We start from the raw sequence: 24,244 nt of genomic DNA on the forward strand, positions 1-24,244 counted from the left end.
CCTTAATTTCCTTGGTTTATTATGCCGATTCTGATAGGCCTATGTAATTTTTCTCTTTTCATCATTTTATTTGGCCACCATTGTTTTCCCCCCGCTAACGTTACTCCTACAAACTTTGTCCAAAATCAGATCTTTGGACCGAGCCACACGTTAACCTTTCACGTTTGTTGTCTTATTCAATTCAATTCAATTCAAATTTATTTGTATAACGCTTTTCGCAATACATATTGTTTCAAAGCAGCTTTTCAGAAAGTGCATTTCAGAAATGTACGTGGAAAAATACTTTTATTAATTATATAATTATAAAAATACTTTTATTTAATTATATAATTTAGGGCATAACATTATGCTAGTTATCTTTGTATGCTAAATGGTTAGCATGCTAACAAATTGCCATTCTTTTTCTAATGTGACTTTTCAGCTTAACAGGTTAACCGTAATCTACGTTAGCATGAAGTTATTTTAGCATGCAAATCTGGTTAACATCCCAAGTAATGCTTTTGTTTGCTCATTCTCACTGAAAGCTCTTCTCAGAAGTTTTTATTGTATGAGTAGCTCAATATGTTAAGCCACAGGCCCTGAACGTTTTACATCGTGGCTTCGAATCCAGTGTGTACCATATCCAGACCACAGGAGGTAAGCTACTGAAATGGTGCAATAGTTTTTTTTTTATGTTCCAGATTTCTATTATCTCATCTGCATACAAAATGTAATCTTCTGTTCATTTTGAGTTTATCCTACCTATAGGCTATCTGAACCGCAAAAAATATAGCCTGCATGCGCTATTCAACATAGGCTACTATTACTTTAAATATATTTTAATAATCTAACTTTATTAAAATGCTTTAAAAATCACGATGTAACCCTACAAGTTACAACACATTAACTGACATTTCACATTCCTGTGAAAATACTCCAGTTTTACTTCATAATGCACATGATTATTATTATTAGGCCTCATGATTATTATTATTAACAGCCATGATTATACATGCATGACATGAACATAGACGAAAGTTTCTTATCAAGCTTGTAGGTTTTTATTGAAAAGGTGACCAGGATTCTGTACAGCAAGCAAAGAGAGGTTTCTAGGGCACAGGAGCTTCTCTCTCCTCATCCCTTCTTCTCTCCCTCTCTCTTTCCATGCTCCTGGGATAAGAGGGATGTGGGCAGGGGAAAGAACGGATGACAAAAAAAAGTAAATAAATTATGGAAGGAAATAAAAGAACCCGTGATGCAGGAGAGAAAGAGAGGAGAGGAACTAGGGAGGAAGAGGGAAGTGTGTTTATCTGTGCCTCCATCCGACACAGAGACACTCAGAGGCCTGGGAGAATCTGGACTTTATCAGCTCGACAGACACAGACTGCAATGTGAGTCAGGGTGTCTGTCACCCCGAAAACATCCGCCCCTCATAACGGCGGCACGGGGAAGATGCAGCCTCTCAGACGTCTCTCCTCCTCTCTTTCCTCTTGCGCCCTTCTCCCTCTACTCCACCTCTCCTCTTCCTCTCCTGGACTGGCCCTCACTTGCTGGCCATGGTGTAGCAGCCGTGCGGGTGCCACTGCATGTCACGGATGCGCCTCACAGACTGAAACTGAGGGCAACGGGCGCCGTACTCGTTAAAGTGTCTGTATTCGCCCTTCTCCAGCAGGTACTGGCTGCCACGGTATCCGGGGTACTGATAGCCAACCCAGCTGAGAAAAAAAAAAAGACACTGCAGGTTAGTTTGTGCACCCTTGATATTCAACTAGCATAAACTCATTTATATATTTCAACCAGGGTTGTTATAGTAAACTAAAACCATTTTTTTTTTAATTTGAAATAAAGTAAAGGTTAACCGAAACATATTTTGATTGTAAAAAATGATCGTGATTTTAACGGTAGGAAAAACTGTTATTTGATTAACAGAAAGTTTCCTTACTATATGCGGTATAATGTGATATATATATATATATATATATATATATATATATATATATATATATATATAATTGTACATTTAATGTAATTTTACTTTAAAATACCGTTCAAAATACAGTTTTTGGAAAGTCATTGTATAATTTACAGTGAAAAAATGTAAGTTGACATTCCCACAATTCCTTGTGTGACACTTCACATTTAATGTATTTTTTTAAATGACTGTTTCTTCATAATTTTCTTAGTTTTTTTTCTATTCAGTTATGTCCATTAGGGTTTTATTTGACATTTAATGTTGTTAAATTAATGCTTATTGCATTTTTTAAACTTCAACATGTTACCATGATGGTGTTTAATGTTTGTGTAAATCACACTGTGATCTATTTTTCGTATGATGAGCTTTGATTGATCAATTGATTTTCTTTACTGCTGTGATGGGTGGCTGTCAGTGTATTACAATGGAACAGAACAGGTCAGTAAATTAACATTATATCAAATAATGAAATACATTTAATTGCTGTAAAATTCTATACGGTTAAAAGTCTGTAAAACCTAAAATGTTGCTACCGTATTTTTAACAGGAAAGCTTCCCTTAAGTAATTTTCCTGGTTAACAGTTTAATACGTTTTTAACAGCCACATTCGTCAATGCTATCAAGATTTTGGGAAGTGCACAGAGTTTGTCCAAGTGAATCCTCAGGGGTCACAGGTATTTTTCACTTACGTTCCACAGGTGACCATGATGCTGCCAACTCTGTCGGTGAATCCGTAGGAGAACAGGCTGGGAACGTCATCATCCATGATCTCCATCTTGCGGCCCTTGTAATGACCAACCTCATACAGGCAGATCTTGTGCTTCTCAGGGTCCTGCGGGATCAAGAAAGTGATCAGTGTCATTCGAGTGCATTCAAATAACGAGCCTGAAGGTGTTAGCGCATTGTCTGCGCATTTACACACCATTCTGACGGGTCTGAAGGAAAGCAGGTAGTCGTTCTTCTGACAGTTGCTCCAAGAATCCCAACGAGGATACTCGCCCTTCTCCAGGATGTACATCTCACCGCAGAAGTTCATCTGCTCAAAGCCCACAAAACTGCAGAGGGCACATGAAGAGGTGAGTGAGATCGGTTATTCTTCCTAAAACGTGTCTTTTACATAGATGCAGACTTTACGGTGATGCTTACGGTCCACACTCCACACGTAGTGAGCGAACTCTGTCCATGCCCATATCACAAACGTTCATGCACTCGGCGTTAATCTCAATCATGCGTCCCTGGAAGTTCTCCTGGTCGAACACATGCATCTAATGTAGAGAGAGAAACCTGTTAGTGTAATGTTAAATCGACGTCCAAGTGTAGGAGATGTTGTGCACATGAGGATTTTTACCCTGTAGGACATCATGCCCATCTCGGACTTCTTGCTCTGGGCTGCCTTGCCGTCGGTCTGGGAGGCAGTCTTTTTTTCTGCACTGGAAGACATGATGCCTGGGGTAAAATTAAGAATAAAGAATTAAGAAAAATAAACTCGTATAACTGTAATATAGCTCAGAATTGTGAAAATGAGACTAAGAAATGGGAGGGGCAAACACTAGTTTACATAACATGTTATCATATCTATGCTGGAAGAGAGGGATACAGTGTTTTAGGAGATGAAAAAGTCAACACACATATGTTTGGAATTGATGTAGGGGGTCTTTGGGGCAAACGATATAAAAGTGGTATAGTGACAAAGTGGAAGTGCGGGATGGACTTGCAAAACCAACTCTCTTATACTCTCCAAGCTGTTAGGTTAAAGTTTTATGTGTATGTGAGTGGATATTCTGCTGTCTTACCTGTGTTCAGTGAGTGTGTGTCCGTACCCAGGGTTCACTCTGAGAGTGTTTGCGTCTGGCCATGCCCACCGCTTTTATACCCTGGCGCTGAGTCTGTGAGGATTACACTGACACAATGAAACATGCCGTGTTCAGCAGACTCACAGAAAAGAAGACCCACATCATCAGCACAGAGTGAGAAATTGAGTATATGTGTGTAAGAGACAGAGAGAATGAAATAGAAATAAATTAAACTCCAACTAAATCACTACCCAATATTGGACTTTCAAGCCTAAAACACATGCAATATGGGGGCAAAAGTTTATTTATAGGGACTGAAACTAAACCAATAACTTTGATGGTGAAGAAAACAATGTATAATGCTGTTTACTTTATATGAGCAGATCGTTTTCATTTAACGTCATTGTATCAGGTTTCTCTTTCAAACACGATTAATTAAACCAATGAGTGTTTTACACATTTTTTCATTTCAATCATATATTCTGGATTTGGGGACCGAAATAAAATGAAAATGAAATTAGGATTGAAATTATTTAAAAGTAATTTGTCTTGGACTTGTAGTGCTGTGCACACACAAAACTTGTTCTCTTACAAATAATTTTATAAATAAATAAAAGTACATAATAATAATAACAATCTAAAATAAATGGCAACAATAAAACATTGTGTCACTGGAAACATTCAACAATTAACCATTAATCTAATATGAATATTGGGTGGACATGCCCACTGTAATGTTCATTATGAATTATATTGATAAAGTAAAATCACTATCCACCTACTGATCTTGCAAAATGTTAAACTTTCATTATATAAATTACATAAATGTCTTTATATCGATCCAACCATTTATTTATATATCATCGATCCAAATATTTTTTTTAAATTTTTCATACATTGTAACTTATAGGTTGGTCCCACAAATCTTGACTTGCATGAAAATCAGCATCAACTTTCATCACTGCACCCACGGCAGCTCAGATACATCGTTTGAAAACCACACTCAGTTGGAGCAAGTTCCCTCAGATAATCCCAGCATTTTGGTCTCATTGTGAGCAGGAGTGCTGACCTGCACGAACACACTGGGGCCAAACCCTTTGTGTCTCCAGCTTTCACCCAAAACGCACTGCACTTGTCAGTGAATGGGCTCACAACACCCATGTGGGACTTCTATAGTATGTGCTGAGCTGGCGACCCTGTGGCCTGTCCGACAGACCATCAGAAGGCAGTCCACGCGCACCGCGCGCACAATGGCGTGAGCGCGCATAAGAGTGCGCGCACGCGGAGGTCGGTATAAAACTGAAGCGCCAGGTTCTCTCAAAGCTCCACGCGAAACAGGCGTTAAGGCGCGTGCCACTCTCTAGCTCAGTGACTAAAACGGTAAGAGTCCAAATTACATCTCAACGAGCTCATGGCACAATTATAAACTTATTCTGGTCTAATTTACAAACATATTCTTAGTATGGCCACATTATGCGAATGGTTTTCATTTAAATCTAACATTTTATTATCAATAAAATACCTAATTAATCGATTACATCGATTATTGGGTGTTTTAAGTAACTGTATTTATATGTAATAATGATAAAAACGGTTTACTTCTAATACTAATTATTTTAAATGATATTTAATATGTTTTTCTGTTTTTCCCCCTTGTTTGTTTTTAGAAATAAAGATGTATAGGTTCAATCGATCCGCCATGATGCAGCCCATGATGAGCTATGGCATGGGAATGGCTCCTTTCTTCAAGGTAAACTGTCATTAAATACTTGCATTCAATCTCTTTTGAAATTACCCATCTTTAATCCCCAAAAATGATTTGTTGTTATAATGATGCATCTGGATCAATAGAATAAGCTGTCACTTTTATTTCATATAGCAAACAAACCCATTTAAGTCATTTATTTGAGTACCTTTTGCATATATATTATAAGAAAACAAAATTTTCACACACTTTACATTTGTGCTTCCGCTATCCTAGGTGACTGTGTTTGAGCAGGAACACTTCCAGGGAAAATGTCAGGAATTCACCTCAGAATGCTGCAACATTCAGGAGTGTGGCTTTGACAACATCCGTTCTATTCGTGTGGAGAGTGGCGCGTGAGTTGTAGTGTCATTGGTCAAATAAATGTGTGCAGCGAATTCAATGTGCCCATGTATGACTGGACGTTGTTTTTCCATAGCTGGGTGGGTTATGAGCACCATGACTTCCAGGGACAGCAGTTCATCCTGGAGAGAGGAGAGTATCCTCACTGGGACGCCTACTGTGGAAACCTGTCCTACCATGTGGAGAGACTCATGTCTTTTAGACCTGTCTACTGCGCTGTGAGTATTATTTCCTTTCTTGTACTAGAAAACTTAATAGTACACAGTATTTTGTGCAGGCTGACATTTAAGAATTATTCGTCAAGTCTCAACACCCAGATAAAGCGGTATGCCTTCGACTGGTCATGCGATCTCAACATATCATCCGCAATGAGACGAGCCGCTCCATGTAAAAACCAAAATCAATAGTCAAGTCAAAATTATTTGTTTAGCGCTTTTCAAAGTATACATTGTTCCAAAGCAGCTTTACAGAAAATTATAATGTCAATATTTATCTTAATATCTCCAAGCCTTATAGTCACATTTAACAGATTAGAGTTGCGTGATTATATAGTTTACATTTTGCAACGATACACATATAGATTTGTAATATAGTATAATTACCATTTTGTGACAACATAAACAATCACACAATAGTAAACTGCCTTATGTGAGTGTACAGTAGGTAAAATTGGATGTACTTTATTATATATTGCTAGTCTATAATATAGTTTACATTCTGTGAAAATATAAACAATCAAGCAGTTGAGATTTGTTGTATAGTAAGAATCATTTTACTTGACACAAGGTATCAAGGTGAAGTTGGATATACATTAAGGTTTTATTAGACTACTGACTTTATCTCATTTAATTTACAACATATTTATGCAAAATATTCACCATTTATTCTAGCACTATTTATTCATCTTCAAAATGAATGCCTGCTCCAATATATAATCACTTGAATATGTGGCTATATGGGGTCAAACTCTCTCGCTCTCCCCACAGTCTCACCAGAGCAGTCGCATGATGATCTTCGAGAAGGAAAATTTCCTGGGCCGCAGTGTGGAGCTGTGTGACGACTACCCCTCTCTGCAGGCCATGGGATGGTGTAGGCCTGAAGTGGGCTCCATGCATGTGCAGTGTGGCGCGTGAGTCTCCTCTTTATATTTTCCCTTTATCATTTCCTTTCAGCACAGAAATTTTAATTTTAGAAACCCTAATTTCCCCATCTATGTGTGTAGTTTCGTTTGTTACGAGTTCCCAGGATACAAGGGAAGGCAGTACATCATGGAGTGTGAGAGGCACAGCGGAGACTATCAGCACTGGAGAAACTGGGGTTCCCACAGCCAGACCCCTCAGATCCAGTCCATCCGCAGAATCCAGCACTAAGAGCTCAGCCTCACCAGGGGACACTACACCAATCACCCTGCCGCCCGACAAACACGCTTTACAAAAACTCACACTGTATTTCCTAACGAGTGTCTTTTTATTGCTAGGAACACACACATATCATCGTGTCTTACACGAGGGTGCCAATCAGTTTCTGACAATGACTAATGTCAGGTACTAAACAACACCTTCCTGAGGTGCTCAACACAACCAATGCAAACTCATGCTAAGTTAGGCCATGTCTCTGGATGGGGACTGGCTGAGAGCAGCTCAGGTGTAATGTGTAGGAGGACAAAAACATGAATAAATGCTTAATAAATAACCTGTCCACTTTAGTGACTGTGCAGTTATTGTGTGTGAAGATGTTACTTTAAGTATATTCATTTCTTTATAACACAATCTGCAAAATCCAGTTCCTTACACAACATTATATTTTCTAATAAGGTGCCATTTGGAAAGTTTATAACATGCAATTTATAATAAATCACTGCTGATGCTTCTAATTAAAACATATGCGATGAGTTTCTCATATTCATATCAAAATCTCTGCACTTTTTGTGTGGTTTTTGTCATACGACAGTCAATAATAATGGTGAAGTTGAGAAACAGAGTTGATTCTTAATACATGTAAACTAATGTCAAATATGCCGGAAGTATGGTAGAATTTCTCTAGTTGACAGGTGCAAGTCCTAGACTGTCAAGTATATGAATTTATTCTTTCACTATGCATTATTTAGTATTATCAAACATGTAGATTTGTATTTGAACACAAGAACAACTTAAGGTCTGATCCATGTCTTTTTATTCAGAACATGGGAAACGACAAGAAAACTCTGCGGACATTAATAGCAGTCTCATTATTTATAAGAAGGCATGGTTGTCACACAAATAAACAACTTTAACATTCAGAACTTAAAACTATAAAAAATTTCTGATGCCTGAAACTGAAGCCACCAAAGTCAAATTAGCAAATACTGCCAACTGTCACATTTGTGTAAACACTATTGAATTATATACAGGGAAACGGTACCATGTACTACAAATAAGCATCGGTGGTCATTTATTTAGTACTAAAGCTAAATGGTATTAAGCAGTAACGGAAATTTGTCCATGTTTAATTGGATCCTAAACTTGTCACATCAATCTCTAAGTCTTCATCATCATCGTCCTCCTCCTCCTCTGTGCTGGGCACAATGTCCACAGTGACCGGCAGCACAGAGAAGGACTCGGACAAAGAACTAGAGACCTCCACGACATCAACATCCTCATCTTCCTCTAAACCGTCTGTTTCCCCTTGTGTATTTAGGAGTTTCTCAAGAGGCACGGTGGGATCCAGTGCACGCGAGACAAAAGGCATGTCGGACATGTTTTTAAACATGACGCCTTCTGCGCTGCATCTCTGAAAAGGAGCCTCATTGGGAGAGTCAGCAGTCTCAAGTCTTGCTTTGTTGTAGTAGCTCTCCATCAGTTTCTCTGCATTTGACATTCTGCAATCTGTGAATAAATAATAATTAGCAGAGAAAAGTACTAATAAAAAACTGATCATTATTTTCATGTTATTGCTAATTACCAATAATTATGGAAGCTTGTTTCCGCCACGGAATAAAGCAATTGAAAGGTAATTGCGACTTTTTAGCTCACAATTTTGACTTCATAACATGAAATTGCAAGTCTACATTTTTTTTTTTTATTTAGCGGCAAAAAGAAGCTTTCATAAACAAACTACCAATAATAGATTATCACTCTAATAAATCTATGAAAACTTTGTCTAAATGTTTAAAGTTTGGGTGGTTGTTGTAGTTTTGCTAATTGAAATAAAATAAATATAAATATTAAACAAAATACGAAATGCATTGGGAACTAACTGAAAAAAACATAGCCAAGTAGAAATATTTTAAAAACTAATAAAGATGATAAAAGCACAAAACATTTATACAAATTTAAATATAAAAGCTAAATCAAAATATTTAATAAATAAATGGTATAAATTATAACATTGCTATACATTAATTTAGCCAAAAAAACAAACAAAGAAACAATATACAGTAAAAAAAAAAATCATTTTGAGATTTGCTAAATATTGCATTTAATTAAATTAAACTAATTAATTTTAAGTGAGCAATGTAAATAAATGTAAAATAGGGGAAATGAGCATGACCAATTACACATCCAATATAAGCCAAATCATAACAAAAATCTCTATCATCGACACTTACCTTTAGCTGGCGGCAGAGTCTGCTGAAGGCACATGGTCATCTGGTTGCCAACCTCCTCCATTCTCTCTTTTGTTTCCTCATGTTTTTGGTGTATTCTGCTATTATTGTGCTCTTCGACCATAATTGTATCATCCATCTCTGTGTTGTTAGTCATAAGTACCTCAGCTCCATGTACTTGAGTGTTTTTTTTACGCCTCCTGTTTCTTTTCGGTTTCATCACAGTTCTGTGATATTCTCCCTTTCGCTCTTCCTCTCTGTTCTGCTGATTTTCCAAGATCTTTTTCATTAATTCAAAAGCAGACAGGGCTGGACGGGTTTTATTCCCAGCGGTTTTGTTCTTTAAGACTTGCCGTTTGGGTTGTGAAGTCCCTGTACTGCTCTGCACCTTTAACGTTCTTCCTTCTAGAAGAGTTTTGCTCGAGTCTCTTTTAGCATGACCCGCATGTTTCCTTTTTACAAGACTGGTCAACTCAGAGGATTCTGACCCATCTAAAGTCGTTGTTTTTGTGGAACATTTCACATTGCGAGCACTGGCTATGTTTATGACTCTCCTCAATGCGCTCGCAACACTGCAGGTTGAGTCAACTGTGCTGCTGGTGCCTTTTTGCTCACCGTGCGGCTCTCTATTTCGTCTTTTCTTCTCCCTCGGTAGAGAAGCTTCCACCATAGGCCTCTCTAGTCGTTCTTTTTTCCTTTCTCTCTTCGGTTTTGCGGGGAGCTCGTTTCTCCTAGGCAGTTCTTCGATAATTTCCAGCTTCCTCTTCCTACTCTGGCTTCTGGTCATCCTGACATTTCCAGGCTTCTCTTCACCTTGCTGTGCTGGTGATATCTCCATTGTCAAATCTGACACCTGCCAATAACCTGATGGTTTCTGCGGTTTAGGAACAATTGAGACTTGTGGTCTGTTCGTGTAAAATGAGGCATTTTCCCCCTGAGTTGTTGTGTTCATAGAAGTAGCATGTGCATTTGATGTGTTTGTATGTTCACAGGTCTGGCTACCATCTGTTATGTCGTCTTGAACATCTGATTCACTTACGCCAACGTGTTGCTCAAACGTTCTCAGAAAACTATCAAGTATGTCAGTCAGCTCACCTTCAGACTGTGGCTGGACTACACCAAGATCTGTGAGCTTAACCGGAGACTGCGATCTTGGATGATCCACATTAGAATCTACATTGACAGGGCTTGTTATTGCGTGCTGATTGGTGGGCATGAAAGGGAGCTGTGCAATGACGTCATCTATCAGCCAGTCCATTGGCTGAGTGAGGCCGGTGTGATTGACGGCTGGGAGAGGTGCGGTGTGCATTAGGAATGGAGCTGGAGGGGTCACGGTTTTCTGCTCAGGTGCTGATGTTCCACTGAAATTTCGGGAATCATTTTGCTGGGGCAAGGGACGTTTGCGGGGGCGACCTCTTCGTCTTGGGGGTGGAGCGGCATCCTACAGAAAAAGTTACAAGTGTTTTACTTCAGTGAATATTTCAGTGACTGCTTTGTTGCTTTTGTATTTGAAGGGATCATATCACGCATTTTAGTTCACTTTAAAAAAAACTGTTGCTGATAATTTACTCACCCCCATGTCATCCAAGGTGTCCATGTCTTTCTTTCTTCCGTCGAAAAGAAATTAAGGTTTTTGATGAAAACATTCCAGCATTTTTCTCCATATAATGCACTTTACTGGTAACCAAACGGTTCAAGGTCCAAAAGACAGTTTCAGTGCAAACTGTTTAAAGGGCTTTAAACGATTCCAGACGATGAATAAGGGTCTTATCAAGCGAAACGATCGCTCATTTAAAAAAACAACAACAAAGTTTAAGTTTTATAAGCTCAAATGGTCACCTTCCTCTGTTCTGTGATGCACATTCGTGACTCTTTTTTGGTTCATTCAACGAACGAAATGAACAAATTGACTCGGAAGAACATTCATTCATTTTGATGAACGAGTTCGAACAGGAGAGCCATGAACGCGCATCACAGAACAGAGCAAGATGAGCATTTGAGCTTATAAAACTTAAACTGTTATTTTTTTTTTTTAAATGAGCGATCGTTACTTTTGATAAGACCCTTATTCATCGTCTGGAACCGTTTAAAGCCCTTTGAACAGTTTTCAGTTTGTACTGAAACTGTCTTTTGGACCTTGAACCGTTTGGTTAACCAGTAAAGTGCATTATATGGAGAAAAATGCAGGAATGTTTTCAAAACCTTAATTTCTTTTCGACTGAAGAAAGAATGGCATGGATATCTTGGATATCCATCTCCATCCTTGGAAGCTTTTTTTAAAAGTGAACTATTCCTTTAATAATTTTATATATTTTTTAAATCAAAACTTTGGTGTTGGATGGAAAGATCTTTTTTAAATGTTTCTATAAAAAGTATGCTCTTATAAAGTCCCAAGGCTACATTTATTTGATCACAAATACTGGAATATTATGAAATAATATTACAATTTTAAAAAAACTGTTTTCAAATTTTAAAATGTAGTTTATTCTTGTAACGGCAAAGCTGAATTTTTAGCATCATTTCTCCAGTCTTTTTTATTAGACCAAAGTTTCATTTTGCGCCGGAGATCTCCTTTAAGCAAATGCTCTTTAATTTTCTTAAAGAGTATCACTTTTTAAGCACTTTTTCCACAAAAGATCAAGGGAATTTTGATTGATCATGATATGAATCATTTAAATTGTTTATTCAAACTTTAAAGTGTATAAAAATCAAGGATTTGTGTTATGTTTTATTTATAAGTCCTTATATACCTTCTTTTCTGAAGATGTTGTGAGACACCTACCTGACACACTGGTTCTACCAATCTGCCTCTGCTCCCTGTCTTTCTCTGTCTGGCCCTTGATGAAGACTTGCCTTTCTCTCCTTCCTCTTGCATCACTCCTCTGCCTTGTCGTCTCCGCCTCACTTGATTTTTGAACGCTTGTCTCAAATTTAGCTTCCTGCCAACCCTACCCCCACCTTGCCCCATCCAGGCTGACGTTGGTACCCTTCCGAACCTATTCATATTTTGCTCTCTTTTACAAATATTCAATACTTCTCCCTTCAGAGCGAATCCTTCACTTAACCCTGCCCTTCGCTCCCTTCTTGCCCTTCCCTCAGTTTTAATGTACCCTCTCGTCCCTCTCTGACTCTGCTCCCTTTGCCCTACGGCCTGCATGCTGTTAGTGTCAAGGAAGTGGTTGATAAAACCTGGGATGTTGTTCTCAAACTGTGCAAATGCCTCTAAAACACACTCGTCGCCCTCTAAAATGCTCCCCAATGTTACTCTGTCCTGATTAGCCAATTGCTCAACAGAAGTACTATGAGAAAGGTGAGGGTGAGTTGGCAGTGGGGTTGGAGGCTGCTGGTATGAAGCTGCAGGGGGACATACGAAGACCTGAGGCAAACAGGCAGGTCCACTCACTGAGGGATACATAGGGGTTTCAGGGACCACATCCATGACTTGAAAGGAAGGAATGTTCTCTGGATTACCCTGGCCATTGTTAAGTGTTGCAAGGGTGATATCAGAGCCATCGGTATATGTGCAGAGGCCCTGATCACTTATACACGACGACGGACCAATTACAGCTGCAATCGTTTCTTTATGGTTTCGATATTCAGAGGGGAGTGTCGGAACAGACTCTGTCTGGCACTCTCTCTCCGCCACCTCTTTCATCCACTCCGTCTGTGTGTTTTTCTCAGTTGCCAACCTCTTTGCTTCTCGTTGAGGTATGTTGATGCCTAGTTTGCAGGCTGCTAATAGGACTTCCTCTTTGTCCTCCTTGAACTGACCTGAGTACAGCAGACTGACCAGACTGAGCAACGTGCAGGCCTCTACGGCTTGGACTTCAATCAGTCGTCTCTGTCCATTTAGGGGCGATGGCATGGCTGACAGAGTTCCACAGAGCTTTGGGCTGAAGGCAGACAACACACAGCTGTGCACTGGCACTGAAACACCTGGACAGGGGTGGAGAGAGTACAGTAAACATAATGGAAGATGGAAAAGGATTGACTAATGAGCAGAGGATGGACTGAAAGATGCCTAACCTTGAGTTTGCAGCACAGTATCACAGAACTCTGCCCTGCTCTGCTGTTTTTGCAGCTCTTTCACGAGAAGCGCCTCGAACGTCAACATCTGTGACAAACGCAGGCATACACACACAGACACAAATGTAGAGGATTATAAATATGGAATTCCTGTTTAGCGTGGGAACCGTGCACGCTGATCACATGGGATGTCGCGAGACAGATAAACATTGAATTGTGGTTAGTCGAGGTTTGCATCGTTCCATGCTTGATATTGACCTAGTGGCAGTCGTCAACAGTCAAAACAGTTTCAGCGAATAAAAACTATTTACTGACCTTCTGCTGTTATGAGATGAGAAACAGAACCTGCAATAACGGCTGTCTTTTATCCAAAATTGTCTCTCCTGTGTGTGTCGAAGTCACAAGACTTTAAGAAAGTTCGCGCGTGCATCACTACAAACTCGTGCAGCTCAAACAGGCTTGCGCACAACTGAACTGACTGAAGCATTTCCACAGTGGCTCTGATTGTCTGTAGGATGTAGCTTTCCAACTAATCGCGTTCTGTCGTATTTTTTTATTGTATTATTTTTCAAATGTATTCATATATTATTATTATTATTATTATTATAGATGTAGAGAAATAAAGACACATTTTATGCGTCCGCGTGAGATTTTTTTTTTTTTTACATTTTCAGAATAAAACGTGCAAAACTGGACACGGTCTGAATTATTTTTATTGTTTTTCTCTTGGGGAGGGGGTGGGGGTCATAGACAGTTATTTAAAGTTGTTTATGTTGTGGTCACACACACAGATTTTATTATCATTATGATTATGTAAAATGTTTGTTATTATTATATTGTATTATTATGGAGTATGTGTGAAATATTTTGGGCAAATATTTGAAATAAAAAGCAAACAACACTAAACTGACAGTTGTTGAGCAAATCTTATGGTCCGAAATATCGCGAGATTTCGGGAATCTGCAGAGTTCACGAGACGCGAGGTCGCCTCTGCTCGCTGACCAACCTCCAGTGCATTATTCCAGAGTCAAGCGCGTGCGCCCCGAGAGGTGAAATAAAGCCGATTTTCCTCTCAAAAACTGATAATTACCGGTATATCACAGGTATTTAATATTTATCTCTCATCTATTTTTGGCAGTATTAATACGCGTACAAGTTAGCGGTATTTCAGGGCTGTCAGTGGTTGTAGTCGGGTTGTGTGAAGTGTTAGCTTGTCGGCTAACGTTACATTGCTAGCTCCTTTGGGTAATGAAGAGTGTTCTAGATTTTTCCAACATATTTCAACTGAAGTGAATTGGCTGCTTTATAACTACCTAATGGATCAAACTTTTAATTTATTTACGTATTTATAAAACTGTCAAGTGCACTGTAATATTCACAAATCTGTAATTTGCCATGATGACTAGTCAGCAGTTAACGTTACATTGAAAAGTGTAACGTTAGTTCTGGTTTGAGTCGATAGTATGGAAGTAACTAATTCTTATTATTGCTTTGTGGTAGCGCCTCGGTGATAAACAAGACGAATATTTGTTCTCCCCAATAATTTGTTGTAAAAAAGCTCCATGTTATTCTAATGCTTAGTATAAGTAATAAACATTGAGGTTGTTAGAGCTAATGTTCTTGTGTCTATGCCCCACCCCCACGCACCTGACAACCACTGCAAGAGTAACTGCTTAAAATTGTTTCAGGATTTAGAAAGATTAACTAAAGTCATTTTGTCTCTTCCTTCATTCCAAGAGTTAATAAGAAACCTGGGTGCATGATTGTCCTAACTGTATCTAAACTATTACATGCAATGCAAGCTTATAATGTTATTTCTAGCCTTCTAGTAAGAAATACTTTTCTTACTTTTCTAGTAAGAAATCTAGCCTTCTAATATTTGAAAGATGGCAGACACAGAGCAAAGGAGTCCACCTCCTCCCCCTCAGGCTGGACCTGTGGTAAGTACTAATTTTATTTATAGACTTTTGATATTTCTGTGCCTTTTTAATTGCTTCATTTGAGAATGTTATGATTTATTATCATATCAATGTGTTTCAGCAATTCCTCTTGAGTAATAAGCTAGAAACGGCTATGTGGCTGTCACGGCTGTTTACTGTCTACTGTTCCATCATGTTCATTCTGCCTCTGCTTGGGTGAGTCATATTCTTTTGCAAGGCATTTTCACAAGCTTCTTAACTGTCATCCCCCTTTTTGAGCATAGATGAGCACTATCCAAACTTGTAAAGTACTAAACTTTTATTTTATACAAATTATGTATTTTATAGATCATTTTTAATCTAAAAATGCTGTGAAACCAAAGCCATATGTCTAACCAAGTTGTGTTCCAACCTGAAGTCTCTATCAGATTTTTATGCGCTATACCAAAAAATAGCCACTGGGTGACACCCACATTCTATTGAATTTTTTTCTGATGTGTTTTCCTGTCACAAATTATTACATTTTGTCACAATATTACTTCTATCACAAAACAATCATCAAATATGGCCCTTGAGTCTCAAACCTTGTGTTTTGTCAAGATTAGAACAGATTTGATTATAAAATATGAATACATGACACTGCCCACAAAGGGGAGGAGCCTGCTAAATTTAATTTAAAGGGTAAGTTTACATGATAAATGGAAGTTGGTTGTTCCATTGCTGTCTATGGAGGGGTCAGAAAGCTCTTGGATTTCATAAAAAAATATCTTTATTTGTTCATCAAAGATCTTACTGGTTTGGAGTGACATGAGGGTGAGTAATTAATGACAGAATTTTCATTTTAGGGTGAACTATCCCCTTAAAGTACCTGGAAGCACAATGTTTGATTTCAAAATGGTTTTCACAGGATAAATATGGAGGGTGTAAGCTTTGAATACCTAATTTACAATGATTTATAAAACATGTGAAAGGAAAAAAGGCAAGTTTCCCGCTAGCGGGACGGTGACCATTAAGGGATTCAAAAAAATGATACTTTGTGGAATTGCATTATGATCATGAGGACTGTTTAGGGTGGTAAGGACACATCCACGCTCATACGTTTAAAAAGAAGTGAAAGATTGGGAGAAGAATAATTGTTTTCTTTTTCCAGGCCCCAAGCAGCTGCTAACTTCTATCAGAGGGCGTTGCTGGCAAATGCCTTGACCAGCGCTCTGCGTCTGCACCAGAGACTTCCTCACTTTCAGCTAAGCAGAGCCTTCCTGGCTCAGGCCTTACAGGAGGACAGCTGCCACTATCTCCTCTACTCCCTCATCCTAGTCAACTCCTACCCTATCACAAGTATCCTTTCCTGACGATATGTTGAAGAATATTTAAAAGGAAAATATCTCTTTTTCTTTGTGTTATGGCATCATTTTGTCTTTATGCAGCCTTGACTTGTGTTGTCAGTGAGCATATTTCCTGTGTTCCTCTTCTCACTTCTCCACGCCACCACCTATACTAAAAAAGTCCTTGATGTGAGTCTCTGCCCTTCTTATTTGCACAGCTGAGATGTGTTTTTGTTGTAATTCCAGTCTGATTTTGTTTTGTTTGTCATCTGTGCTCAGACCATGGGCCCAAACAGCCTTATGTTTGTGAGGAACTTTCTGAACAAGCTCACAGCCAATCAGCAGAACATCCTAAAGTTTATCGCGTGCAATGAGATCTTCTTGATGCCAGCCACAGTCTTCATGCTCTTCAGGTAAGGATTCTTAACCCTGTAAAGCCTGACATGACATAATAGTCAGAAAATCACATTTTTCTTTTAAATGAAACCATTTCTTGGACTTTTAGACAATTTTTTTTACTTAGATTTCTGTTGAGTATCATAGTTAATGCATCTGGCCTTTATAATTCAGATAGTATGATATACTGAGAATATGAAGCTCATGCTAGAGCTAGTATACATTTTATTCGAATGCCCAAACTGAGCAAAAATATGTAATCTGGTGAATTTATATGGCCAAAAAGTCAAATGTAATTCTGATATCTTGTACTGTCAATCAACACAGTAAATCAGTCTTAGTAAGATGATATAAAAATGAATTTTTATGATCAAAGCTCTGTAGTTACTATTGTGGGAGCAAAATGTGTAATGCAAAACAATGATGATGTTGATCTGTACAGATGTACAATTAAATGTTCCTCAAAAGCCTAATGATCATATTTGATACGCACTTTTTAACATGTTTTTTCTAAAACCATCATGTATGGATAATCAAATAAACTTAAGTTGCTTCAGTCCTGCAAATGTTCATCTTGAAATATTACAAATAATATGATATATTCTTATGTTTACGTTCTAAAAACCTGTAAAGATTTCACAAGAAAAAAACATGTACCACAACCTTAGAAGGCATGTAGTAGATTGTGTACAAGTTTTTTGCTAAATTAATTTTGAACATGTTGAAAATGTAGTGGCCTAAGAAATGTATGTATTAAATATAATACAATGGTCTTTATAGGGTGAAAAAAAAAAAGTTATTTTGTACTGGTAAAAAACTTGATTAAAGCCAAACTGTGTTTCTTGTAATAAGATGGAATGAATTTTGCTTTGTGGTTCACAGTGGCCAGGGCAGTTTGCTTCAGCCCTTCATCTACTATCGGTTTCTCACTCTGCGCTATACGTCAAGACGCAACCCATACTGCCGGTAAGAATCATGTACACACGGACTAGTTTTATTTGTACACATGCACACTTTACCCAAAATAAGGGGATAGGGGAAATTTATATTGTTCTCATTTTCGTGGAAAATTAAATATTTTGAGCAAGCTGAACTATTTAATCAGATCATTGATGTTTAAATGTATATTTAAACATGTTAAAAAAAAACATGAGCATTCTATCAGTGTTTGATTTTTGTTTGTCCTGTCAGGACTCTCTTCACCGAACTGAGGATTTTACTGGAGCATTTTGTGATGAAGCCCATTTGCCCTGCCTTCTTCAGGAGGATGTGCCTCAACAGCATTGCCTTCATTAGCCGCCTTGCTCCCACTGGCGTCTAACTGCTCTCTCTGAACATTCACATATTACTACAGTTCACAGATTGGGACAGTTTCAAGATTGACTTACAAGCAAGATGGCCAAGTTTGATTGCTCAGAGATGGTTGTCCTCCTCTGCACTGAGGCGTTTGCTCTTTGGAGAGACTATCAATCTGACTGCTTCCAAAAAAACAAATCAGCCAGAAGATGTATCTCTGCACTGTTGTCTGTAAAGGGGGTACAACTTTTTTTCAGTTCATTAGAGCTTTTATATTGATTTTTTGGGGGGTAGAGAGGATCCCTTGAGATATTTGAATCTTAAATGCTAGGTTAAATAGATATTGCTCTTAATAGCTTGTCTTTCTAATGAGATTGAGTCTGGGAACTCAAATATCAGCTGTCGTTATACTTGTCTGTTCTTCAGTTTGATTCCATTTTTATGTTCTTGCTAATAATTTTTTTTTTTATATTGTACTGGATTACCCTGAAAATCTTAATGTACCTTGCCCCCAAGTTTTTCCCCAATATTTGACTTGAATGCCATTGGAGTCCATGAAGTTTTAAATGTTACTTCAGGATGCCTTCTTCATATGAACAGATGACTAAGGTGTAAATATCCTGTGATTCTCATCTATCACATAGAGAGCCCTATACTATTAACTGTTCTTTGCCTTCAATGCTATTTATTGTTAGGGCAAGTTTTTTTTTTTGCATTTTAGAATTTGTCAATTATTTGCTTGTTCAAGGCATGTTGTCTGTATTTATTGCCACTGTTTATGATAATGGTCTGTGTAGATGAATAAAATCTATGATCTAATAATAAATTCTAACTAACATTGGTGATGGTTTAATTTCAGTTTAAAACCATTAAACAGTTGTTACTGAACAAGATTACGTAAGCAATGGCTTGCCTGTGTGTAACCGATCATTTAATATATCAAGACTAGTATAAAAACGATTGGATCGTTCAAGGATATCTGTCAGTGACAATTTATTTTGTATGTATTTTCTATTGTTTTGAGCCGAGACACAGAAAGTTGCGTGTTCTGAGGCAGTTAACACAGTCAGAGCGTAAAAATACTGATATTTTTAGGGATGGCTGACGCGAAACAGACGTTTCGAAGCTTTGAAGCGCAGATGATTCGAAACACTGATCCGAATCGTGATTGAAACACCTACGTCACGTGACTACAGCTAAACGAAGCTTAAGTGTTTCATCAGGTGGAGTGCTCCGCCGAATCAGGGTTGAAACCCGATGGTGGGCCAAAGACGCTTACAAAAGTGTTTGGGAAGTTTGGGGGATCCAGAAGGATGTCTTTACATTGATCTTGTTGTTACACTCGAGGCCCTGAGCGAGAAAGACAATATGAAGCCGACTGTGCGTGCGAAGACCGACGGTTATGCAGAGGCTCTGCTGAAATGCCAAACCATCCTCACTGCCCAGACGTTTTTACGCATCTTCCAACAAACAATTCCATTTTCCAAGTAATTGCAAACTAGTGGGATGGATTTGCTCACGGCCCATCGCTTTGTCACAAGCACACAAGACAATCTGAAAAAATATGCAAGGGATTTTAAGAGGGTAAAGACAGCAACAGACGCACTTGTGCAATGGGCCAATGGAGAATCAAATGTGTGTATGAGACAGACGCAGAGGTGGAACACGCGCTGCCAAAACGGAGACCAAAGAAGACAAAAAAGATGCCAGGCGAGTTATGTGATGACACAACCATATCAGATGCTGACAGCAAGTATGAGGTACAAGTGCACAATGTCATTCTGGATACCATCATCGAAAGTATTTCCCGACGTTTTGCTAAAAGCAGAGAACTATACACAGATTTCGCCCTGCTTGATCCCCAGAATTTCAATGACTTGAAATGTAACGGTGTACCTGCAGGCGCAATCAATGCCCTGAGCGCCAAACTGATCAGACACGATAGCAGAACAACTCCTGAGGCCTTACAGGGTGAACTACTAGCCTGGCTACGCACTGGGACAAGCTGAAGGTGTCTGTGCGCGAAGAGTATCTGACCAAGATGAGTACTGGGGATGGAGATGATGAGCAGAGTCCAGATGAAGAATGGATGTTGTGAACAAAACCTGCCAATCTTGCAGAAAATGTCCCATCTGTTGTTATTATGTCCTACAAAGGTATAACCTGCTCACTGACTCCTATCTAATCGGACTTCAATCGGATACAAGTTTCTTACTCTGTGACACAAGTTGCATATGGAGCGAAGCTTTTCCACGCTAAAATTCATCAAGAATCGATTAAGGAGCACAGCGGAGGAGCATCTTGAAGCCTTTATGTTGATGGCAATCGAAAAAGAGACTGGTTTCTTTGGACACGGATTGCATCACTGAAAGGGTAGCAGAGAAGAGCGCGCTGATGCAACGGCTGCTGATTTAATAAGGTAGGCCATGCTTCTTTTTATCATACCCGTATTTTCCGCACTATAAGGCGAAAAATGTTCTAAAATAGGCCATTCGTTGAAGGTGCGCCTTATAACCCGGTGCGGATTATATTTTTTATACATTTTAGAACATTTTTCATATATAGGGCGCACCGGATTACTATAAGGCGCATAAGATACCGTGCAGTCATACGTTCGACTGGGTTTGCGTTATGCATCCACTAGATGGGCATGTGCTAAAGGGAATGTAGCGAGTGCGCGGCGCCGGAGGTGATGCGTATATTAGCAAGCGCGAGCGCGCTGGGGGAGATGGTGCTCGATGCAGAGCCAAATGGGAGGAGCTAGAGCTCAAGCTCCCCCTTTTCTGGAGCTCCAGCTCCACCTCGCTAAATTTAGTGGGCGGGGCTTCGCTGCAGCTTCCAATGGGAAGAGCTAGAGCTCTAGCTCACCCTCGCTGGAACTAGTGGACAGAACATAACGCGCTATCAAGCCTGTTAATGTTAGTGCGAGTTTCACCCGTGATGAAAGGACAAGTTTGTTTTGATGCGCAAGGTGCTGGCAAACATAATATTATATTTTACTCTAAGATTTGTCATGATTATGATAAATTATACAATGATTTATCGTTTCTGTGACAAACGCTTAAACACTTAGAACATTGCTCACACTATCTGTGCGTGTTTCTAAAAACTGTTGAAAACTTTGTATCTATGTATTCTTTTCTCTTAATTACGATGAACAGTTTCGTTGTTTTCCTCACTTTTAAAGCCGCTTTGGACAAAAGCGTCTGCTATATGATTATGTAAATTACTAGACAAAGGCAATGTGTGCACGTTTATTTTGTCCACCGCAGTAACGCGAGTTATTTGTTGTAAATTAATCTAAAAAAAAGATTGTGTAAATAAATCATCTGATTAATTCATTAAATAAAAAATAAGACCAGGTTACCTAATCTGCCCTTTTTTACGTTAATGTAAAAGCATAAGCTACTCCAATAGGCCAGTTGTATTTTTATATATATATATATATATATATATATTGTAAATTAAAGTGTACAATTGACTGTATTGGATAGACTCAACCTTCATGTTATAGGCTATGCATTAAGCTATTTTAATGAAATGGAAACAAGCAGTCCAGTACTCTAAAACCAGCTGTGTGACTTCCCACACTAGTCTAGAGGAAAAACAAGATAACAAATGTGCTGAGATTATGCATCCGCTTCACATTTTAATGGTAGCCTATAATAAGAAGTACATTGAAGTACACACTTCATATAACACATAACATTTCTCTTCACAGAACTCAACCAATTTTTTTTTACATAGTACTCCCACTGGTAGATAAGATTCAAGTTCAAGTTGATTTTATTTATACAGCACATTTTATAACTGCCACTGACTAAGTGCTTTAAAGAACTACAAAAATAAAAAAAATTAAGAGAGCTAGCCCATACTGCAATTCTTCCTTCTATTTCTTATCCCGACATACGTTCAGATTGTCAGCCCAGAAAAGCACATGAAATCCGTTTCAAGGCAAGCTACATCCATATGTGGTTTAAAATCCTATACCGGGACATATGTCTCAGTCTGAACGATCGGATTTCGGGTGGTGTGTGACTCTCACGCCACATAAAATGAGATGGTGCTCGATGCAGAGCCAACTCTTGCTAACTAACAGAGTATTTTTTTTTGTGTGTGTGTTCAATAAAAATCAAGCTGGCGCTGAAATATGTTGCTTTTGAAATCATGCCGAGTGCTCGGAAGTTAACCTGCGCGTGCGCGGTGAAGCTGGAGCTCCAGCGAGGGGAGGAACTGGAGCTCCAGCGAGGGGAGGAGCTAGAGCTCCAGCTCCTCCCATTTGGCTCTGCATCGAGGACCACTTGCGCTGGGGCGGAGTGGAGCAAAGTCTGGTGGCCTAATAGTTAATTTACTTTTTAATTTAACACGTTGATGTCGGCCTATAGCCAAATTTTTATTTATAAAATTAGGCCCATTGATTCGTTTAATTTTACAATTATTTTTTGTGTGTGTGTGTACAGATGATATAGGCCTAAGCCAATTTAAATTTAATAGTGCGCGCGCAAAAGGCTTATCAAAATCTGGCCTAATAATTAATTAGCCTACTTTTAAACATTATGTATATATATTTTTACGTTTTTGTTTATATAATTTTTAGTTATATTATTAGGCCCATTTAGGATATTAGTTTAATTTTACAGCAGTTTGTGTGTACAATGGTTATAAGCCCATTTAAATTTTTATTGTGCGCGTTGAGCAAAAGTTCAGTTATCAAAATTCTGGCCTAGTTAATTTAGCTACTTTTAAAACTTTTATGTAGCCTATATTTTTGTTTATATAATTTTTATATTATTAGGCCCATTTATTCGTTTAATTTTACAGGACTTTTTGTGTATGCTCCATTCCTGTTCTTATAGGCTAGTCCTAATTTGTAATTTGAAATGAAACATTTCTGTTTGGAAAATGTTGTTGTTGGTCTTCAGTTCTTTGTAAGGTAAGACTAAAACAAAAAAAGTGAAATACAAATAATGCAGGTTTTTTTTTTCCGTTTTTTGGAGCGATCGGGGGGCGATTTGAGTGGAGCGTGAAGCATGCGCGAAGCGTTGAGCTTGTGACAGAGCGGGCATAAGATGGACAAGAGCACGAGTTCGCGGGTGAATTTCGCGTTATTAACCATATCCATATTATCCGGCACTCCGGATTGTAAGGCGCACTAGCTGTTGTTTTTTGAGAAAATTAAAGGCTTTTAAGTGGGCATTATAGTGCGGAAAATACGGTATATATTCTATTGTGGTTTGGTCATGGTCCTTTTTCTTTATTAAAGCAGTTGTGTTGTCACAGGCCGTCAGGCCGCTGTGCCATGCTCGTGTGCGTGTTTTTGGCCGCTGTGCCATGCTCGTGTTCGTGTGTTTTTGGCTGCTGTGCCATGCTCGTGTGTGCGTGTGTTTTTGGCCGCTGTGCCATGCTCGTGTGCGTGTTTTTGTCCGCTGTGCCATGCTCGTGTTCGTGTTTTTGGCTGCTGTGCCATGCTCGTGTGTGCGTGTGTTTTTGGCCGCTGTGCCATGCTCGTGTGTGCGTGTGTTTTTGGCCGCTGTGCCATGCTCGTGTGTGCTGTGAGGGTCCTAAATAATTTTTTTGGCTCACCTGCCACGGGGACTGGTAGATGAAAAAAATCCACCAGCCAAGCATATTTTTTTTACCGGCCAAAATAATAAACAGCCTTTTTGTGTCATATAGGCCTACATTAATTTATACATAGGCTATATTTAAAATTTTTTGTCATTACAGCCTATTTCTGGTCTATTATTTTCCATTCTTACTTTTATATACACAGATATTACACAATTTACACACATTAAAATAATATTTTTGTTGTGGTGCCTATTAAAATAGGCCTAGTTCTATACCA

The 24,244-nt window shown here is 38.7% G+C and overlaps 4 protein-coding genes across 7 annotated transcripts; 2 read left to right on the plus strand and 2 right to left on the minus strand.

The window, feature by feature from the left end:
- Positions 1–1,517: 1,517 nt before the first annotated feature.
- On the minus strand, positions 1,518–3,392 carry crybb1l1 (crystallin, beta B1, like 1). The gene is made up of 5 exons (XM_039648767.2): positions 3,300–3,392; positions 3,098–3,216; positions 2,874–3,006; positions 2,641–2,783; positions 1,518–1,694 (listed from the first exon to the last, which is right to left on the minus strand). Exons 1-5 carry the CDS (start codon positions 3,390–3,392, stop codon positions 1,523–1,525), a joined length of 660 nt encoding a protein of 219 aa, XP_039504701.1. The 3' UTR covers positions 1,518–1,522.
- cryba1l1 (crystallin, beta A1, like 1) lies at positions 2,888–7,556 on the plus strand. Of its 2 annotated transcripts, none has more exons than XM_089134968.1 (6): positions 2,888–3,027; positions 5,412–5,494; positions 5,726–5,844; positions 5,928–6,069; positions 6,838–6,980; positions 7,074–7,556. In XM_089134968.1, exons 2-6 carry the CDS (start codon positions 5,420–5,422, stop codon positions 7,219–7,221), a joined length of 627 nt encoding a protein of 208 aa, XP_088991094.1. In that variant the 5' UTR covers positions 2,888–3,027; positions 5,412–5,419; the 3' UTR covers positions 7,222–7,556. The 2 variants fall into 2 exon arrangements, with proteins under 2 accessions (XP_088991094.1, XP_039504696.1); XM_039648762.2 differs by lacking the exon at positions 2,888–3,027 and adding an exon at positions 4,412–5,124.
- Positions 7,557–8,006: 450 nt separating this feature from the next.
- On the minus strand, positions 8,007–13,971 carry LOC120460801 (uncharacterized). 2 transcript variants are annotated; one of them, XM_039648760.2, is made up of 5 exons: positions 13,776–13,971; positions 13,461–13,548; positions 12,217–13,370; positions 9,438–10,875; positions 8,007–8,715 (listed from the first exon to the last, which is right to left on the minus strand). In XM_039648760.2, the coding sequence occupies exons 2-5, from the start codon at positions 13,546–13,548 to the stop codon at positions 8,336–8,338; spliced, it is 3,060 nt and encodes a 1,019-aa protein (XP_039504694.2). In that variant the 5' UTR covers positions 13,776–13,971; the 3' UTR covers positions 8,007–8,335. The 2 variants fall into 2 exon arrangements, with proteins under 2 accessions (XP_039504694.2, XP_039504695.2); XM_039648761.2 differs by having other exon boundaries at positions 12,838–13,370; positions 13,776–13,969.
- Positions 13,972–14,432: 461 nt separating this feature from the next.
- Positions 14,433–19,237, plus strand: tmem33 (transmembrane protein 33). Of its 2 annotated transcripts, none has more exons than XM_089134970.1 (8): positions 14,433–14,563; positions 15,282–15,400; positions 15,501–15,595; positions 16,530–16,717; positions 16,826–16,893; positions 16,984–17,117; positions 17,983–18,066; positions 18,292–19,237. In XM_089134970.1, the coding sequence occupies exons 2-8, from the start codon at positions 15,347–15,349 to the stop codon at positions 18,419–18,421; spliced, it is 753 nt and encodes a 250-aa protein (XP_088991096.1). In that variant the 5' UTR covers positions 14,433–14,563; positions 15,282–15,346; the 3' UTR covers positions 18,422–19,237. The 2 variants fall into 2 exon arrangements, with proteins under 2 accessions (XP_088991096.1, XP_039505137.1); XM_039649203.2 differs by having other exon boundaries at positions 15,317–15,400.
- The last annotated feature ends 5,007 nt before the right edge of the window (positions 19,238–24,244 follow it).

Source organism: Pimephales promelas, chromosome 9 (genome assembly GCF_988280905.1).
Source record: "Pimephales promelas chromosome 9, fPimPro1.hap1.1, whole genome shotgun sequence".
Taxonomy (NCBI): Eukaryota; Metazoa; Chordata; class Actinopteri; order Cypriniformes; family Leuciscidae; genus Pimephales; species Pimephales promelas.

Excerpts from the sequence above, each read along its gene's own strand:
- crybb1l1 (XM_039648767.2), bottom strand. The coding sequence starts at position 3,392 with ATGTCTTCCAGTGCAGAAAAAAAGACTGCCTCCCAGACCGACGGCAAG. Across the intron at positions 2,784-2,873 it reads CCTTCAGACCCGTCAGAATG|GACCCTGAGAAGCACAAGAT; the intron begins GTGTGTAAATGC and ends TTGATCCCGCAG. Across the intron at positions 1,695-2,640 it reads ATCATGGTCACCTGTGGAAC|CTGGGTTGGCTATCAGTACC; the intron begins GTAAGTGAAAAA and ends TTTTTTTCTCAG.
- cryba1l1 (XM_089134968.1), top strand. The coding sequence starts at position 5,420 with ATGTATAGGTTCAATCGATCCGCCATGATGCAGCCCATGATGAGCTAT. Across the intron at positions 5,845-5,927 it reads ATTCGTGTGGAGAGTGGCGC|CTGGGTGGGTTATGAGCACC; the intron begins GTGAGTTGTAGT and ends GTTTTTCCATAG. Across the intron at positions 6,070-6,837 it reads TTAGACCTGTCTACTGCGCT|TCTCACCAGAGCAGTCGCAT; the intron begins GTGAGTATTATT and ends CTCTCCCCACAG.
- LOC120460801 (XM_039648760.2), bottom strand. The coding sequence starts at position 13,548 with ATGTTGACGTTCGAGGCGCTTCTCGTGAAAGAGCTGCAAAAACAGCAG. Across the intron at positions 13,371-13,460 it reads TACTGTGCTGCAAACTCAAG|GTGTTTCAGTGCCAGTGCAC; the intron begins GTTAGGCATCTT and ends ACCCCTGTCCAG. Across the intron at positions 10,876-12,216 it reads TGGTAGAACCAGTGTGTCAG|GATGCCGCTCCACCCCCAAG; the intron begins GTAGGTGTCTCA and ends CTTTTTCTGTAG.
- tmem33 (XM_089134970.1), top strand. The coding sequence starts at position 15,347 with ATGGCAGACACAGAGCAAAGGAGTCCACCTCCTCCCCCTCAGGCTGGA. Across the intron at positions 15,596-16,529 it reads TTCATTCTGCCTCTGCTTGG|GCCCCAAGCAGCTGCTAACT; the intron begins GTGAGTCATATT and ends TTCTTTTTCCAG. Across the intron at positions 16,894-16,983 it reads ATACTAAAAAAGTCCTTGAT|ACCATGGGCCCAAACAGCCT; the intron begins GTGAGTCTCTGC and ends ATCTGTGCTCAG.